This window comes from Aythya marila (assembly GCF_965140915.1).
Source record: "Aythya marila genome assembly, chromosome: 9".
In the NCBI taxonomy this organism is placed as follows: domain Eukaryota; kingdom Metazoa; phylum Chordata; class Aves; order Anseriformes; family Anatidae; genus Aythya; species Aythya marila.
Genome location: NC_139050.1, coordinates 25,315,319 through 25,331,895, shown reverse-complemented (window position 1 = coordinate 25,331,895; position 16,577 = coordinate 25,315,319). Strand labels below are relative to the sequence as shown.

Genomic DNA, 16,577 nt, shown 5'->3' with positions numbered 1-16,577 from the left:
GCAAGTTGGTCCTAAATGATACAGATCTCAGCTGCCTCATTTCTAAAATGGGGCAGCAGTTGTCACCCACGTCCACTATGACCTCTCTGAGTTCTCTGAGGAGCTTTTTGATATGTAAATGAAGCGTTAACACACCTTTTCTTACTGGACTGTGATCTGTAAAAGCTGCCGGTCAAAGCCCCTCTAAATCAATGTTTGCTTTGGCAGAATCCATTTTTATAGCATGGGTTCTGTTGAAAGCAAACTTTTAATATATATCTCATTTCAAAAATCCCTAATGAAATCATGGCCTTATAGAACATTTACATTTTTCATCAGAAAAAGCTGAGGATAGTTGTTTTCATTATTGTGTTGGTATCTCATACGTAAATGGTGCAACGATGAGAAATAAATCTCGGTGTGATGCAGAAACTTCAGCCTTTCAGTGCTGTAGCAGTTGTTGCTTTCTGTACGTAGGCTCGCTCTCGCTGCCGCTGCCACGTTGTCGGTTACCTTGACAGCAAATAGGGAAAACAGAAGGAATAGCTAAAAAAAAACAATGCAGGAGAATATAGAGCACCTCTTAAACCCCAAACCGCCTCAGTTCTGAGTGAGACACTTCTAGCTTCTCCCCGTGTAAATAATTATGCAGTGTAGAGCCACGTAGTTCTGGTGCAACTGGCAGCACCCGTGGGTAGCAGTGGCTGTGTCCATGTGCTGGGGCTGCAGCCCCCGGGCCCCCCGACCCACACCTCCAGCACGCCGAGGCTGGATGCTGTCGGCTGCTTGTGGTGTGCTTGGTCCTTTGGGTTGCACCTTACCTAGGGGTGTAACGTGTACCTGCAGCCGGGGTGGCAGACACTTCACATCCTACCACGTTGGTTGCTTTCATGTCTGTAACGAAATGGAGCTCGGCAGCAATTCCTGTACTCCGTAGGAACCTACTTTTTGGGGTTTTGTTGTTTTATTTTTTAAGCCAGAAGGGTGAATACTGAAATGTTTAGGCATAAACTATTGCACTATAAGCAGGACGTCTTACTGAAGTGGAATTTGTGATCTTCCCCCCCATTGACACCTGTGCCATGCATTTTGGAAGCGGTGGGTTGTTCGTAGGAAGGTCGGTGGTGTTATCCCAGCGGTTCTTGGGTCTTTTATGTGTATAGGACAGCCAGACGTGGAGAGAGACATAGATACTCGGTTCACTTTCTTTTAAGAAAAATTAAAAAAAAAAGAAAACCCACCTATATTTAGCACTTAGTTTACAGACTAATAACCGTAGCTGCCCTGTACAGTTGTTCACCTCGAGTCTTCAGTAAAACATGTCAGCAGTTAGAGGAATTTGTATTGGGGGCATTCCCCGTCATTCTCAATTTTTAACATTTTTCTGCTTGTGAAATGATAAAAGTACTGTGAGCCTTAATTTTTATCCACAAATAAAAATATTATGTTTGAACCTTGGTGTGACTGATTTTTTGAGGGCTTTTATTTACGCTGTAAATGGCCGCTCTGTTCTGGGCCGCGCTCCCTGGCTGCCAGCCTTGGCAGGGCAAGGGACACAGCTGTCCCCTGCCCTGGTGCCACCCTCTGCATGCTTTCGTGCTGGGGTAGAAGTACTTTGTCCCTAAAAAGCGTGTGGGGCTGAGCTGGGATCAACGTGGCAGATGTATGGCACTGTGGGGACGAGGGCCCAGCACCGACCCTGGGCTGAGCGCTCTCAGGCCCGGAGCTGCTGAGCCAGGGCTCGGGCTGAGGATGCTCCCAGGTGCTCTGTGGAGCCAGTGGGTGTTTTTAGTCATTTCTGTAGCGCCCATCGCCATGGTAACACAGCATTGAGCGGGCAGGTTGTGGTTCTCCAGCGGGCCTGCTGCTTGTGCTGCTCCGGTGGCGCCAACCCACCAGGCCCAGAGTCGGGACGGGGCTCCTGGCCCCGCAGGGCTGGGGCTCACAGCACAACCTTCGCCTTGCTGCAGCAATGCATCTCGCTGGGCCTGCCAGAAGAGGGCCAGGAACGTGCGAATGCATCAGGACCAGCTTCGGGTGTGCTGGGTGTTGAAATTTCTCTTTAAAGCCCCAAGTACCTCGATATACCTAACCCTTGGTTGTGTGAAGAGGTGCAGAGACTCCCACCGGTTTCCCCCAGACTCTGTTCTTGTGGCTTTCTCGGGGTCAGAGGGCTGAACACACAGCGGGGGGAGATGGGGAACTCGGTCACCTTGTGGCTGGGTGGGACGGGGCAGCGGTGTGGGAACAAGTGCCAGCCCCATGTAAAGCAGCACACTTCATCACTTCGTGCTCAGCTGTGATGGGAAGAGCCCAGGAGCACCCCAGCCCTGCACTCAGAGGGGGCTGCACGATGCAGGGAAACCCCAGCTGCTGCACGGCCACCTTGCACATCCACCCACGGGCTCTGCTCCCCGGGAGCCCCAGGGTGCTGGTCCTCGAGCTGCTGGTGGCAGCTGGGGACAGGGACACTGCGAGGCCGAGGAGCCCGAGCCTGCTGCGTGCGGGTCGCTGCTCAAACGCCCTCTGAGCAGGGGGAAGCACTTAGAGGCTATTATGCACCCTCATGAATCTTTCCCTGATGAGGTTCCAATTACCTTAAGTAGAGGATAGTGTGGAGCGAGATTGCTGCTAGCCTAAAGGCTATCACTGAGACTTCTGCTAATTGGATCCTGCATTTAGAAATTGCTTAGCTCCTATGGGACGAAATCTATACATTCACGCAGCTATCACTTACAGATATTTTCCAGCTCAATCTGTACCTGTGTAATGCTCGCCTTTTCCTGCTAAAATCCTCTAAGCAGGAGCTGCCAGGCTATCGAGTGCTGCCACTTTGTCCTGCTTCAGTCGATCTGTATGTGTGCAAATAGATTTTGGGTGTGTGTACACATAGATGAAGAATTTAGGGTAACGCTTGTTGAGAAGAGAGTGAGGAATCTGAAATGGTGGGGTGAATTTTAAGAGAATTTCAAGAGGACGGCTTTTAAAGCAATTTTGTTAGCACAGCTGGAGGGCTGATGGATCAGACTTCGCAGCCTGTGTGGGAACGAGGCACAAGGCATCCCCTGGAAGGTGAGAGCACAGACGTCCCCGCACGGCGCGGCGAGGCGCTTGGCAGCCAGCACACAGCGAGCTGAGCCAGCCCTGACAAGGAACCGCTCAAGAGATTTTAAAAAAAGGAAAAGAAAAACACGTCTAAAATGCAAACTGGCTGAAGTGTATTAATTCACCATGGAAACCTAAAGCTTCTCCGAGTAGAAAGCATGTACTGGAGGCTGTTAGAAATGTTTCTCTTATTAAATCTGAAAAATGCTAGGTTGGACCAAAGGGGTGTCTGAGCCAGGGGACAAGGCAGTGGGTTGGTGCTGTGCTGCGGGAGGCCAGGGGGGCAGGCAGGGGGATGTTCTGCTTTCAACTGGCGACACCGAGGTTTAGTGCTTGGTTTTTAGTGGCTGTTCTACATCTCAGCGTTGCTGTTTGTTGGTTGTGGATGTGGTGTGGGCTGGTCTACATCTCGGCGTTGTCGCTGTTGTTGATGGGTGCTCTGACCTCCCTTCGCTCCAGACCATTATGGGTTGCACATCTAATACAGCTGAGTGCCAGCAGCGGGGGGATTAAGTCCCTCGTGCGGGGGCAGCTGTGCTTTGCAGCCAGCTGGGCTTTTTACCACTGCTCCGGGGAGCAGCCCCGCAGGCGTTTTGAGGCCACGCACCCAGCTTGGATAAAAGCGGATGTTACAAAGTGCTCTGAAAGGAGCTATAGGCACCTTCAACGCCTGCAGTAAGGATTTTGGCTATAACCTGCGGTAAGTTCCAGGCACACAGCTCACACACACACGTTTTTGGAGGCCACGTTAGAAGCACACAACAGCAGGCCCAAGCGGTGCCTGCCCGTGCCCTGCAGCAGCGAGCGGCCCAGAACCGTGCATCAATGTTTAACAGCTCCTGGCGGCTTCGCTTGCAGGCAAACGATCCTCCTGCATGTTTTATGGGGTGAGCGGGTGTCCTTACCTGGCAGGACGTGCGGCCCCCCCGGAGCGGTGCCCGATAGCGTTACCTGCCCGAGTGGCACGTTACGGGAACGGCCGTGCTCGCGGCAGCGTGCCCTGAAGGGAACAATGCTGCGCCGAGGGAGGAACAAATTGCCAGCAGCTGCTTTTGGAGCAGTTCGCTTCTATAGTGACTGAAACCTGCTCAGGGCCTTGTGGTTGTGTTTCTATGGCTGAGTGAACAATAAACACGAGACTGGGTGAGCACGATGTCTGTCACATGAATGTTGAAGGACTTTAGTTTGCTTTTGTTAGCCAGCTCCCAGGTGAGAGAACTCGAACAGCCCTGGAAGGCTCGAAGCTGTGTAGCTGTAAAGCAAGCGTGCACTGCCTGGGTTGGTTTAAGGGCTGCTGGAGTTGGTTGAAGCCCTCTCCTTTTTGGGACGTACTATGAAGTTTAGTGACTGAGATGACGTTTTAGCACAGGCACAAACCTAGGATATTTTAACAGCCCGCAGTTTGAGTTGTTTCTCTAGAACTTTGCACACCTCAGTGTGACTGTTTCAGTGTCACCGCTGTTGAGCAGGCCGGGCAACACACAGGCTTCTGGGGAAGGGTAATTTTATAGGACTTCTTCCACAGGGGAAGAAGCTTTCTTAAAACACACCTAAAACCATCTTGGTATAACGTCGGTAAGAGCCCCAGCTTTGTTCTGGCCTGGTGGGCGGTGGGGTCCCTGCCCCAGCCCGTGACACTGAGGGTCCTGCAGGCCACGGGGGCTGCATGCCTGGCCCAGCTGAGCTGGTGTGGATGTGTCCGCATCCATCGTGGTGCTGGGCCTGCCCACGTGCCTGCCTGCGTGTCCGCAGGGTGAGCACACGTGGGCTCACGTAGTCTGGAGCCCGTCGGGGTATAAAGCTTGAGCGAGCCGGCCCACTTTTCCCTGCTGTCCACCCAGACGCCGTGCTTCGAGCAGGTCCTGATCACACGCCCAGTCCTGCCCAAGCTCATCGGTAGTTTTTCAGAGCTGCCCTCCTTGTGTTTGGCAGACCGAGGCTGCCTCGGTGTGCGTTTCAGCCTGCTGCCATGCAGGACGCCGTACAGATGTTTCCGTGAAGAGGTCGCGGCTCTTCTTTCGGGTTAAGCTCTGCGGCCACATATCTAATTACGGCTTTGTGGCCGGCGTAGGGTTATAGCGGGAGGAAGGCGCGTGCTGGAAATCAGTTTAAACGATTTGAGGGCAGCAGCGGCTCGGCTCTCCCCTCGCCCCGGGGCGAGCCGCGAGGATGCTGGCGGCACGCACGGGCACCGTGGGGAACAAGAACGCCGAGGAAGCGCTGAAGCTGAGGAAGCAGTCGGTGCTGTCCCTGGGGAGCCGGGACCGAGCCCCGCGGGGCGGCACCGACAGCGCCAAGGACCCACGGCTGAAGCCGGCCGCGGCGCAGCAGAGGGCACGGAGGCTGGCGCTGCTGCGGGAGCTGGAGATGAGCTGGTACCTGCGTGTCTGCGAGCTCTCGCACGAGCACACCGTCGCCTACACCACCGGCATGCCGCACAGGTAGGTGACTCCCTACACTTGTCACAGGAGGGGCTTGTGCTCCTCCAAATAGTAGTAGCAGTAGTAGTGGTAGTAGTGGTAGTGGTAGTAGTAACAATACAACCACAACAACAATAATAGGAAGCTTTTTGTCGTCGTGATTCTGACATTTCCATTTTTGGGGGGCTTGTTTCCCCTGCATCATGGTGAACGTGACGTAGAGGACTGGACATTTTGCAGACTCATTCTTTGGCTTCCCAAACTTCTCAGCCGAAGCCACCTGTGAGCATTCAGCCCCATTTCTCACAGCTGTTTTCTTCAAGTGACCGCAGTCTCATCGGACCTGGGTTCAGGTGTGTGAGGGCTGTGTGGGTGACATGAGCAGATCGTGTGGAGGTGTTGGCTGCTTCCTTCCTTTCCCCCCAGACCCAGGCACGATCTTGATGTCCTCCGGAGTCTGATCTTGCTGCTTTAAAACGTTAGGGGATCTTGGCATTAGTGGAAATTAGACGTGCGGCTCTAATCTCTTTCCCAGACTAAGACCCTTAATGAAATGGGACCTAAATACAGGCGGATGCATGCTGTTGTCTCAGTCCGTCTGTCTCAAGCAGCAGGAGCGTAGGGATGGGCTCTGTTGTGCCTGCTGGGAGCGATTTTAGTGACTGGAGAGAGGGGGGTGTTTGTTCAACTCGCCCTGAGAGAGGAGCCTGCTTCCAGAGGCTGGTCTGCAACCTGGCTCTGCACAAAGGCACCACAGCAGCAGGGATTTCAGTGTGAAAGTCAGGCAAAATCCTCCCAAATCTCAGGGAATGGGGGTGTTTGACCAGCCCTCCGCTGGTGCCCCAGCACCCAACACCACGCTTGTAGGGAAAGGCTAGCTGGGTAATCCACATTTCCATGCAAAACTCCTCTCTGTGACATTGAATTATAATCTTTTAAAATATGTTCTTTTTTAGAGATCAGTCCTTGTTTATCTGCTTTGAAAGCTTTACGGATTAGCTGAGTTCATGATATATCCATCACTTGATTATTTAACTTATTTTTCGGATGTATTTGGGATTGAAAGCAGAGTCAGAAAATGGGTTGAGTTTTTAAAACATAAGAGCCCAGAAAATCTGCTTCATGGTGCAGCTCCTGCGCTGGTCTGCTCCCTGGGAGCTGGCCCTGGCCAGAGCTGGTTGCTTTGGCCCTGCTGGATTCACCTTGACTGGGGGGCTCTGGGTGCCCCCCAGGTTTGCACCATTTCTCCATCACCCCTCGGGGATGCAGACCCTGGAGCCAAACTCTCTGTTTGCTCTGGTAGCAGGATGGGTCAGCTACAGCTGGGGGAAGGGGGAGCTCAGCAGGCTGGGGTGTTTCCAGGACCCCAGGACCACGCCTGCTGCTGGATGAGGGGATGATGGAGGGCGTGAGTGGAGACACAAGTGTTTCCTGCTCCTTTCTCACCCCTTTTTTTCCATGCCAAAGATACAGAACAGCTGCAAACAGGCATCTCTGATACCATTCAGTTCCTGTTGTTAACAAGAGCAGCCTCCCAGCCACCGGTGCTGCAGCTCCCGGGGCCTCCCCTGGCTGCTGGAGCCTGCTGGTGCTCAGAGGGGTGAGCACCCTCTCTAAAACGTGCAGTGTGCCCGCAGGATCATGGGCAGGCTGCTGCATGGGATGTGCAAATTTGGGTTTCTCAGCTGCCTCCCACGGTCCCTGGAGGAGCATCCTGCAGCCTGAGCCCCCCGTCCTGTGCCTGTCCCGTGTCAGCAGAGAGCAGCGGCCCCAGGAGCTCAGCTGACTGCTCCTTAGCCTCTGTTTGCTTCCTACTTGCGTCCTCCTGGGGCTGTGATGGATAACAGTGAAGTTTGCAGGCCAGTTAACCTGAGCTGTGAGTTTGCAAGATTGCAAGAAAACGAGAAGTTCTAACGACTTGCATGAGAGGTGCTTGCAGCGTTCATCTGTCCAGCCCGAGGCCCTAAATAAACCCTGTGAGAATATTATTTTTTATGTTCGTCAGCCTTGGATGGAATCCCGAGCAAATATTTCTCCTTATCTAAATATAAGACCTGGGAAACAAGGTCGGCGCTCCATTCCCACAGGCAGTCCGTGCCCCTCGAGTGCTTGGCCTTTAGAGGCTGCAGGCGGTGGGACCGAGTGCCGACCCTGGCCGGAGCCCATCTGGGCCCCAGCTAAAACCAGCCCCGACGTTTCAATGCCATGAACAACGTCGGGGACAGAACCACGGCTGCGTAGTGCCGGGCTGATGCCATCGTCCCCTGGCCGTGGTGCCATGGCACCGGGCTCTCCGTGCAGCAGGTTTTAAAGAGGGGGCTCCGAGAAGCCCCCACCCAGCGGCTGCGGGGCCAGGCTCCCCCGAGGACCATGCATTTGTACAAGCCCGCCTGCGCCGACATCCCCCCGCACAAGCCGAGTTTGCAGAAGCCGAGCGAAGCGCTTCTGAAAGGCAAAAAGCCCAGCGTGGTGCCCAAAATCTGCCCCCCGCTGTCCGGCTGGGCAGGGAAGGCGAGCGGGGCCGCGGAGCTGAAGCAGCTGGAGAAGTTCCTGCACGTGCATGGGCTGTCCCTGCAGGACACCGTCCGCGCGGAGACGGGGATGAAGTACAGGTACTGGGGGTGCCGGGGGGCTGCGTGGTGGGGTCGGCCAAACCTGCAGGACGCTCTCCCTGGCGGGTGTCTGGCTGTGTCCTGGAGCCTGTGTGCACCGCCGGGCAGGCTGCTGAAACCCAGGGGTGCCAGCTGCTTGAGGGGCTTCTCTCAGCTAGCTGAGCACCACAAGACATTAGCACGGCCTCGAGCAGTGGTAAATGCACAGGAGCTCTACTCCTAAAGCTTTGAATTTGGTTAGCCATCCAGCTCCCCCAGGAGTGTGGCCCTGCAAACCACCCGGCTCCAGCTCTGGCTGTCACCACCTGCAGATGGTCCCTGAGCGCCTGCCTGGCTTGCGGAGTGCCGTGCTCTCCATCCATCAGAGCCTTTAGCGTGATGAAGGAAAGCGTGCGATTAATTCCTGTTGGAGCTGATGGATTCGGGCAGATCCCTGCTTTTAGGTGTGCGCATCCTTCAGCATTGACAGAGGCGGCTGTGAAGCACTGCAGCTCACACACATCACGGCCCGGAGGAGGAAGACTTGTGCAGGGCAGTGGGCTGTGCACAGCAGCTCTAATACACTGTGAGGATTTCCCAGTAGTCCCTGTTATTGGGCACTCCTGACTCCTATTTTCTGTAGATTTTTGTTCTTCCAGCTTTAGATGGACAAGGCTCTCCCAGGCTTATTGTGAGCGTGAGTGCTTTCCTTCCCCAGTGCGGCTTGGTTCGCCCCCAGACCTTTCTTCCAATATCCACAGGTCTAGTCTAAAGACAGCACAACACAAAATAATTATATATATATATATATTTATGAAGAGCTATTTAATTATGTGTGAAAAGTAAGGAAGTGTTAACAAGAAGCACTAAATACTCATAAGCTGGTTTATTTATAGGGTGATTATTTCCTTTCTCTTTCCTTGCTTTAGCAAACACAGCTTAGTTCAGCCTGTTATTGAATAACTGAAAGTGCAGCAGTGCGTTGGCTTATGTTGTTTCTGATGATAATGGTATTTCTCTCAGATGAAACACAATTTGCAAAGCCAATTTGGTGCTTTATTATCCATCGGGGTGCTCGTAGCGCTGCTTTCCTTCGCACACGCTGTGCTGGGCTGTGAGCCTTTAAAGGCTGAGCTGCGTGGGCTGGGTCTGTCCCCCCGGCTGGTGATCTGTGGCCGCACAACCCCTGAACCTCCTGCGGTGATGTGGGGAAGAAAGCAGCACCTGGGCAGCTGCTCTGTGGGATCCTCCAGACCCCCAGGTCCCAGCACACCCCGCATCCTGCACTGGGAGCCTGCGGGCGTCCTGTGCATTGGGGCTGGGCATCAGGAAAAAATTATCTATTGTAAGGATGCTCAGACACTGGAGCAGGTCTCCTAGGGAGGCTGTCGGTGCCCCAGGCCTGTCAGCGTTCAGGAGGTGTTTGGATCATGCCCTCAATAACGTGCTTTAATTTTGGTTAGCCCTGAGGAGGTCCGGCAGGTGGGCACGATGGTCTGTGACAGCCCCTTCCAGAGGAGCTCCCCTGGGAAAGGCAGGGCAGCGTTTTGCTTCGCTGAGCAGCCTGAAGGATGGTTTTGATCTGTCTGAGAGAAGAAATTAAAAGTGGGAATAACAAGTCAGTTTTTGTGGTGGAAGCAGGACTGCGGGAGAGTTGCTGTGGCTGTGGGGGTGTCCTCAGCCTCCGGTGAAAGGGATCGGGAAATTGAGACTGAGCGGGTGCTGAGCGGTGGGAGGACGTGGCCACAGCTCAGCTGTGAGCCCGCAGCTGGGAACGTTTAATGGGGAAAAAATCACAAGGGCTGTGCTCACCTACAGCGCCGCCGAACCGCTCCGGCTCCTCGGGAAGGAGAGTGTGGGTTTATTGATGAAAGGTCTGTGGAAATGTCAGCCCAGCGGCAGACACAAAGGCAAACACCGTTTTAAATACGTGACGTGCGTAACAGCAGCGCTGGTGCTAATGATTTGATGGGAGCTGGCATTTCGTGTCCTGCCTCCCCATTTCCACGGGAGCCGGTAAGCGGTGAGCAGAGGGCTCTGCGCGGAGGAGCCATCCCGCGGGGTGATCAGACAGCCTCTCGGTCAGGGAAAGGATGACAGGCAGGGATTACAGCTGATGTGCTTCAAAGCAGGCTGCAGTAAGCAACGTGCTGTCTGCCGTAACGTGGGATCCAGGGGGATGCAGATGAAATTTCTGGACAGCAGGCGTAAAGCACGGGGAGAGCTTTTCCTCGCATCTTGTAATTAAACTGGGGACCTCGTTGTCGTGTTCTGGGTGCCAAAAGCACGAACGTGCTCAGAGCGTTATTAGATGTGAGTCTAGGCCACCGAGGGCTGCCGAGCACAAAGGGCTGGATTTATCCTCTAGCACAGCAAATTTTTGAGTCACCGGTGGCAGAAAGCAGAGGGGATGCACAGGGAGAGGCGTCGCTGAGCCTTCCTCCAGCTCCTCACAGCCCATTCCCAGCGCCTGCCCCGGCACTGCCCGGCCGCACTGCTGCTTCGTGTGACGCCTTGCCCGGGCTGGCAGATGCTCGTGCAAGAGGAGGCGGCTCGAAGCACGCTCACCAGTCCCTGTTTGTCCTCCTGGGTTTGTGTTCCTGCCCCCGTGGAGCCGCTGTGGAGGAGGGGGATTTGGGAGCGAGCAATTTTCATTAGCCGCGCACCCGGGCTGCACTGGGCAGGCTCGTTTCAGGCAATGGTCTTTAAAACGTTTAATCGCTAGATGGCAAAATGCACGAGAGCACTCAGCGTGGTCCCGTAATCCTGCGCTGTAATCCGCACCTGATCTGCTCATTCCCAGCACAGCTGCATCACATCTCTGGGGATCTGGCTTACCCCGTTCAGAGCTCCCCAATTCCTGTGCCGCCTGACCGCGAGAGCCGCACCCAGCTGGGCCCTTTGTTCACCAGCTGTAATATTTCAGGAGTGTTTTTTTTCTTTTAAAATCCATTCAAACTTCCCTGCCTGCTCCCTATCCATCGGTGGTTGCAGATATTCCCATGCCAAGCCTTTTTCCCAATGATTATCTTCCCCTTGCTGCTCCCGTTACCTTCACGCAGCTCCTGCCCGTGAACTAACGGGGGAGGCGGTGCTGAAAGCAGCAGCTGCGTGTGGGTGAGGCCGCGGGCAGGGCACCCACGGGTGCGTTCAGCAGCTGCATCCTTCCCCCGTAAAGCAAGAAACGGGGGCTCACCCCGGCACAGAGGGGGCTGAGGGGGCTTTGCAGCAGGAGGAGCCCTCCAGCCGCACACGGTGCCGGCTGCCGGAGCGCGTCGGTGCCAGCAGCGACGTGTGTGCACGTGCACATGCCCACGTGCACGCACACCCACATCTGCACACACGTTTCCCCCAGCAGTGCTCTGCTCCAAAGCCCTCTGAGCTCAGCCCAGCTCCTGCATCTGTTCCCACATCCGTAACAAGGCTGCGAGGAAGCTCAGCGCCGCCCTGCCCTCCTGCCACGGCCATCCACGCCTCTGGGGAAGGCTCCTGGTGCCACAGCTGCTCGGCTGGCGTGGACAACGATGCAAATTTTATCTTCCCTGTCTGTAGCTGTAACAGGAAATCGCTGCCAGCCTTCCCCTGCCTGCAGAGCCCCTGCTCCCGCTGGCAGTCTGTGCCCTTGCTGCCGTGCCCTGCGCACCTCCGTGTCCTGGTGCACCCATCCATGCCCGCGCAGCTCCGGGTGCTGTGCAGCCGCCCCTCCTCTGCCAGCTGTCGGCATCGCTGCTGTGCTCAAGGCGTTATCCTGTGGGAAACGATGGTCCCCGGGGCTGTGCCAAGGCTTGGACGAGTGCCCCTGCGCAGCGGTCGCCAGCAGGCTGGGAGCAGGGCTCTGCGCCGCCAGCCGTGGAGCGCGCCCCGTCACGCGGGCTCCCGGTTTGTCCTCCCAGATGGCTGCGGTTCAGAAGGAATAAAAATTGATTCCGGTCCTTGTGCAAATCCAGGGCTGATGCAATGGCAGCCGTTCTGCTTGGCTTCATTTAAGGAAATAGCCCAGTGCAGCGGCAGCTGCTCTTTCAAAGCCCCTCTCCCCTCCCTCTGGTTCTTCTTCACCCAGCACTGAACGGGAGCCGAACAGGGGATGCTTTGCACCGGTCCTTGGATCAGGAGTTGTTTTTATTTTACAATTTGAAGAAAAACTGACCGAAATGCACCAGTTTGCCCCATGTTTCTCGCCCATGGGGAGGTGCGGCCGTGCGGGTGGCACCGCGGGCAGCGGGCTGCGCGCTGCGTCCGCCGGCAGGAGCTGGGGGAGGCCGACTTGAAAGGCAACTTTGTTCTCTCCTGCAGCTCCAGTGCCTGCTGCAGGCCTGCTGCCGGCTGATAAGCTTTTTTTTTTTTTTAATTTTCAGTGCTCGGTTTCATCACAGCTTGGCTTCATCCCCGCTCCAGAAAGACTTGAGAAGGCGACGCTGCGGCGTCTGTGTCACTCCAGCAGCGCAGACGCTGCCTGGCGCGGGGAGGCTGTGAAGTCCTCGGGGAGCGTGTCCAAATGCTCCGGAGACAGCTCTGAAACCAGCAGCTGTCCAGGCACGCTGGGAAAAGGGACCTGAATAAATCTCAGGGTAGCTGCAGTCGAGGTGATAACTGCTGAGAGGGGAAAAAAAAAAAAATAGAAAAGGAAAGGGACAAAAGAGAGAAATGGTGGAGCAGGGTGGATTGCAGCAGGGAAAAGGCAGAGCACGAGCCCTGGCGTGGCTTGGGCAGCTGGAGTGAAAGGCAAGGTCTCCGTGGTGTTTCCCGTGTCAGACAGGACGTTTTCCATGGGGCTCGTGGTCGGAACAAAGTTCTGGGAGCTGCAGCGTCTCGCTCGGCTCGCCCCTGCTCTGAGCCCTTGCCAGCGCATCTCAGATCAGAAGTTATTGGCAATAATTAGTCATCCATCTGCTGTAGTGCGTCCCGGGAAGGACGGAGCGGAGCTGTTTATTATTCAGCTCCGAAGACTCAGACCTTAGCAACATATTTCTTTATATAAGTTAATTTGGAGTTTTTGAGCTGTTACAAATTATGCCGGGGTGGTGTTTGACGCATATGGATGGCAGAATAATGTACGTAATTGCCTGGAATTTACTATTCAATAAGCAGAGACAAGTTGAACAACACACTGGGCTGAGCTTTATTTGGAATACATCGATTAATCACGCGGTGCCAGGATCCTGGGGAAAAAGCTGCCTTTTCTGTGTGCGTGGTCTAGTGCACGGCAAAGGGTTGGCCACACGCTGCCAGCCCCGTGCGCCTCGCTGCCTCCTCCGGGGCTGTTTTGCTGCCAGCAGCACACCGATGCCCTGCCCTGACTACCAGCTCTGCTGGAACCAGGTCCCAGGGCTGCACAGCCCAGGGACAAAAGCAAAAAATCCCTTTTGTGTGCAGCAGAGGCTGGAGTCAGCACTTTTTACTGGTGTGCTCCAGGAGAGCCAGATCGGGCTTGAAATACGGCCTGAAGTCCGTCCAACATTTCAGATAATCAGACAGCAAAAGCGTTCTGGCATGTCTCAGCATCTGAATGAGGCAGAGCTGCTCCGTACAGCTCTGAGTGCTTTAATCGGGTGCATTAAAATGACGCTCGCTGCCAGACCCCGTCTTGGAGGGCAATGGCTTTCGGTCACCTGAAGAATCGAGCAGATAAAATGGGAAAATTGACTTTCCTGTATTGAAAAGGGGAGCAGCGCAGTGCCTAGGGCCGTGGACACGGCTGGGGGTGTTTGCCATCTGCGGGAAAGTGTCCGGGTATTTGACCTGGGCAACCCGTTGAGCTGAAGGATCCTTGCAGAGCCCTTCTGTGCCGGGGCTGCAGTGCACGGCTGGAGGCACAGGGGTGGCCCTTGGCCCAGCATGTCCTGTGTGAACGCTGCCCGCTGCCTGCCCAAAGTTTGCTCTTGAGCGGGTCCCTGTAGGATGTATGAATTGCCAATGGAACCCCAAACAGACCCCAAACCCTACAAAACACCAATAAAGGAATTCTGTAAATAATTGTGCTCTATGGGTGCCTTTCCCAGCTGTAGTTTTGAACCAGACGCCTTTAAAACAAATTCCATTGTGCAAGGAGAAAACGCAGGAATTACATTTTTGTTCTTTTTCATGTTTCTTTTGCCAAGGACTTCATTCAGCAGTGGGTTCGGAGTGCCGCTGGGCTCTCGTGCCAACCACCACCCCACCGGGCTTCCCAACAGTGGGGCTCAGCTCAGGGAATTGCTGTGGCCACGGGAGCAGAGGCCGAGCTGTTGGCATCCCTCAGCAGCCTGCTGCTGCCTTCCCCAGCTTTGGGAAATTGTAGGGAATTGGGCACATTTTCCCCTTCAGTGCTGCTTATTTTTAAAAACCTGTTTCTGCAGGACAGCCGCGTGCAGCTGTGGCATCCTGCTGGCCTCCTGCTCAGCTCTGATTAGAATTAACCCAAACTATGGTATTTTCATGCTGGTTTTGATTTGTTTATCTTTTCTTCCCTCCCTGAAGAACCTGTAACACAGCTCACAGAGGCCGGCAGAAACACCCGGTGCCATCCTCCCCTGCTGCCCATGGTACCAGTGCAGCACGGGGCGCCCGCACTGCCATGCTGCCAGGGCTGAGTGCTGAAAATCTGCTGCAAAGATGGTTTTTAACTGAAAATATTTCATGGGAATTTGGATGAGTCTTCCTCAAGTGCAATTATGAATGCAAATTTAAGTTTTCCATGGGAAACTGAGATCAGCCCCGTGCTTTTGTCCTGGAGCTCGTTTCCTTATCAAGCCCCCAGCTCCAGCTCCGGGGCTTTCCTCTGCTTTCCTGGGTGGCTCCGCTCACCATGCACACTTGTTATCTCGCCCGTGTACATATCAGACCAATTTAGGGAGATGTAACGGAACTGCTGCCATCAGAAGTAATTAGCCCAGCGGGAAACCTGGTCTCAAGCAGCTCTGAGATGGAGAGGAATGGCTGAGAGATGAGCACGGGCTGTTTGTAGCCAGAGCTCCCCACGGCCTGCTGAAACTTGTGCTGGGAGGTAACACGAAACTTCACTGAGCGTGTCCTGCTGTGCTAAGGCACACATTGCCCTGCAGAAACCTGGCGGTGGAGGATTTGGGGTGATGCACAAAGCCACGAAGGCTGGGAGCTGGGTGGACAGAGCTCTGCGAGTCCCAGGGCTGCACTCTGTGGCAGGATCATGCCACAACCGTGGTGCTGGGGGAGTTTTTTGACCTTCCGTGAAGCTTCCTGAGGTTAATGCGATCCAACTGTATGGCATGCAAAGTCCCGCCGAGCACCTGTCAAACTGTCCAACGTGGTTAAAGCTGTATTATGAGCACCAAAATCATATCAGTAGCGTGCCTGCAGCTCCCTTTTCCCTGTGCAGAGCAGACAAAAGCTGCAGACACAGCAGCGATGGCCACAGTGCGGTGCAGTGCCTGGGACCTGAGGGCTGTGGTGCACTCGATTCTAGCAGCCAGGCTGCGTGCAGGTTTTGTTCTCATGCAGCAAACCCTCTCTTGTAGCTGGGCGATTCCCCACAGCTCCCCTGCAGCCACCCAGCCCATGTCCCACGGCGCAGTGCAGAGAGGTGCCAGGCAGAACTGGAGCTGCCCCCAGCAGCAATGGCCTGGGACACTTGGGGGTGGCGTTATGGCCATAGTCCTCTTGCTGCTGTGTTGTTAAGCTTATATAATTATTTTGGGGGGTATTTTGAAATATAAATTCAATTCCTGCAGCACGGAGTAATCATGCGAGTAAGGAGTTGCTCCTCCCCCCAGTGTACGGTATCTGTATCTATACAGTCACAATTTAAATAAAATACAGTGAAGCTGAAAATAACTCCACGTATTGCTGAAGAGGAAGACTACAAGCGAGGAAACTTTGCCGAGGGGCTTGTGTGACATTGGTGCTGGCCGGGGCTGCGCTCACTGCTCTGCTAAGTCGCTGCCTTCTCTTGACAGTGAAGGATTTCAGTTAAAGAGCTTAAAACGGCTGAGATGGCATCGTTATTTGTGACCCGGATCGCTTCAGCACGCAGAGATGTGGCTTTAGGCAACCCTTGGCTGCAGATTTTTGGCATGTCTGCATAAGGATTTAGCCTCTAAAACCCGGGGGGCCGTGGCTGGGGGCAGCCGCGTGGAGCTGGCGCTGCTGGGGGCCGGTGCATGGGGCTGCCAGGGGGAAGGGGGGGCATTGGCTTTAGGGTTTTTCTAAACGGGGGCTGATGACCTTGTGCTGAGCGAGGCACTTCCAAGCTGAACGCCCTTTGGTCCGGGAGCAGTCTCATCGGGAGCAGTCCCTTCTCTCCTCGGAGCCCCTCGGTGTGACAGGGCGCGGGGAGAGGTGGCGATGGCCGCGGGGCTTGTGGCTCCCGGTGTCACACTTTGGGGTATTTTAGGGCGTTTATTTGTGGTCTGTGGCACTAAGCTATTGACGATGTGTGTAGGAACTGGTCTGAAGCTGGGTCTTGTGTGCGAGATGGAGACTCGCAGAGGTCTGGCAGGTCAGCCCCGTGCGTTATCGTTGAGGAGTT

At 54.8% G+C, this 16,577-nt stretch overlaps 1 protein-coding gene across 2 annotated transcripts in view; it reads left to right on the top strand.

The window, feature by feature from the left end:
- Positions 1 to 7,759: 7,759 nt before the first annotated feature.
- KCNAB1 (potassium voltage-gated channel subfamily A regulatory beta subunit 1) overlaps positions 7,760 to 16,577 on the top strand; it is a 39,590-nt gene continuing 30,772 nt past the window's right edge. For both annotated transcript variants that reach the window (XM_082766741.1, XM_082766739.1), the window contains exon 1: positions 7,760 to 8,116. In XM_082766741.1, coding sequence (XP_082622867.1) covers positions 7,875 to 8,116 — 242 coding nt within the window. In that variant the 5' untranslated portion in view covers positions 7,760 to 7,874. The remainder of the gene's footprint in view (positions 8,117 to 16,577) is intronic.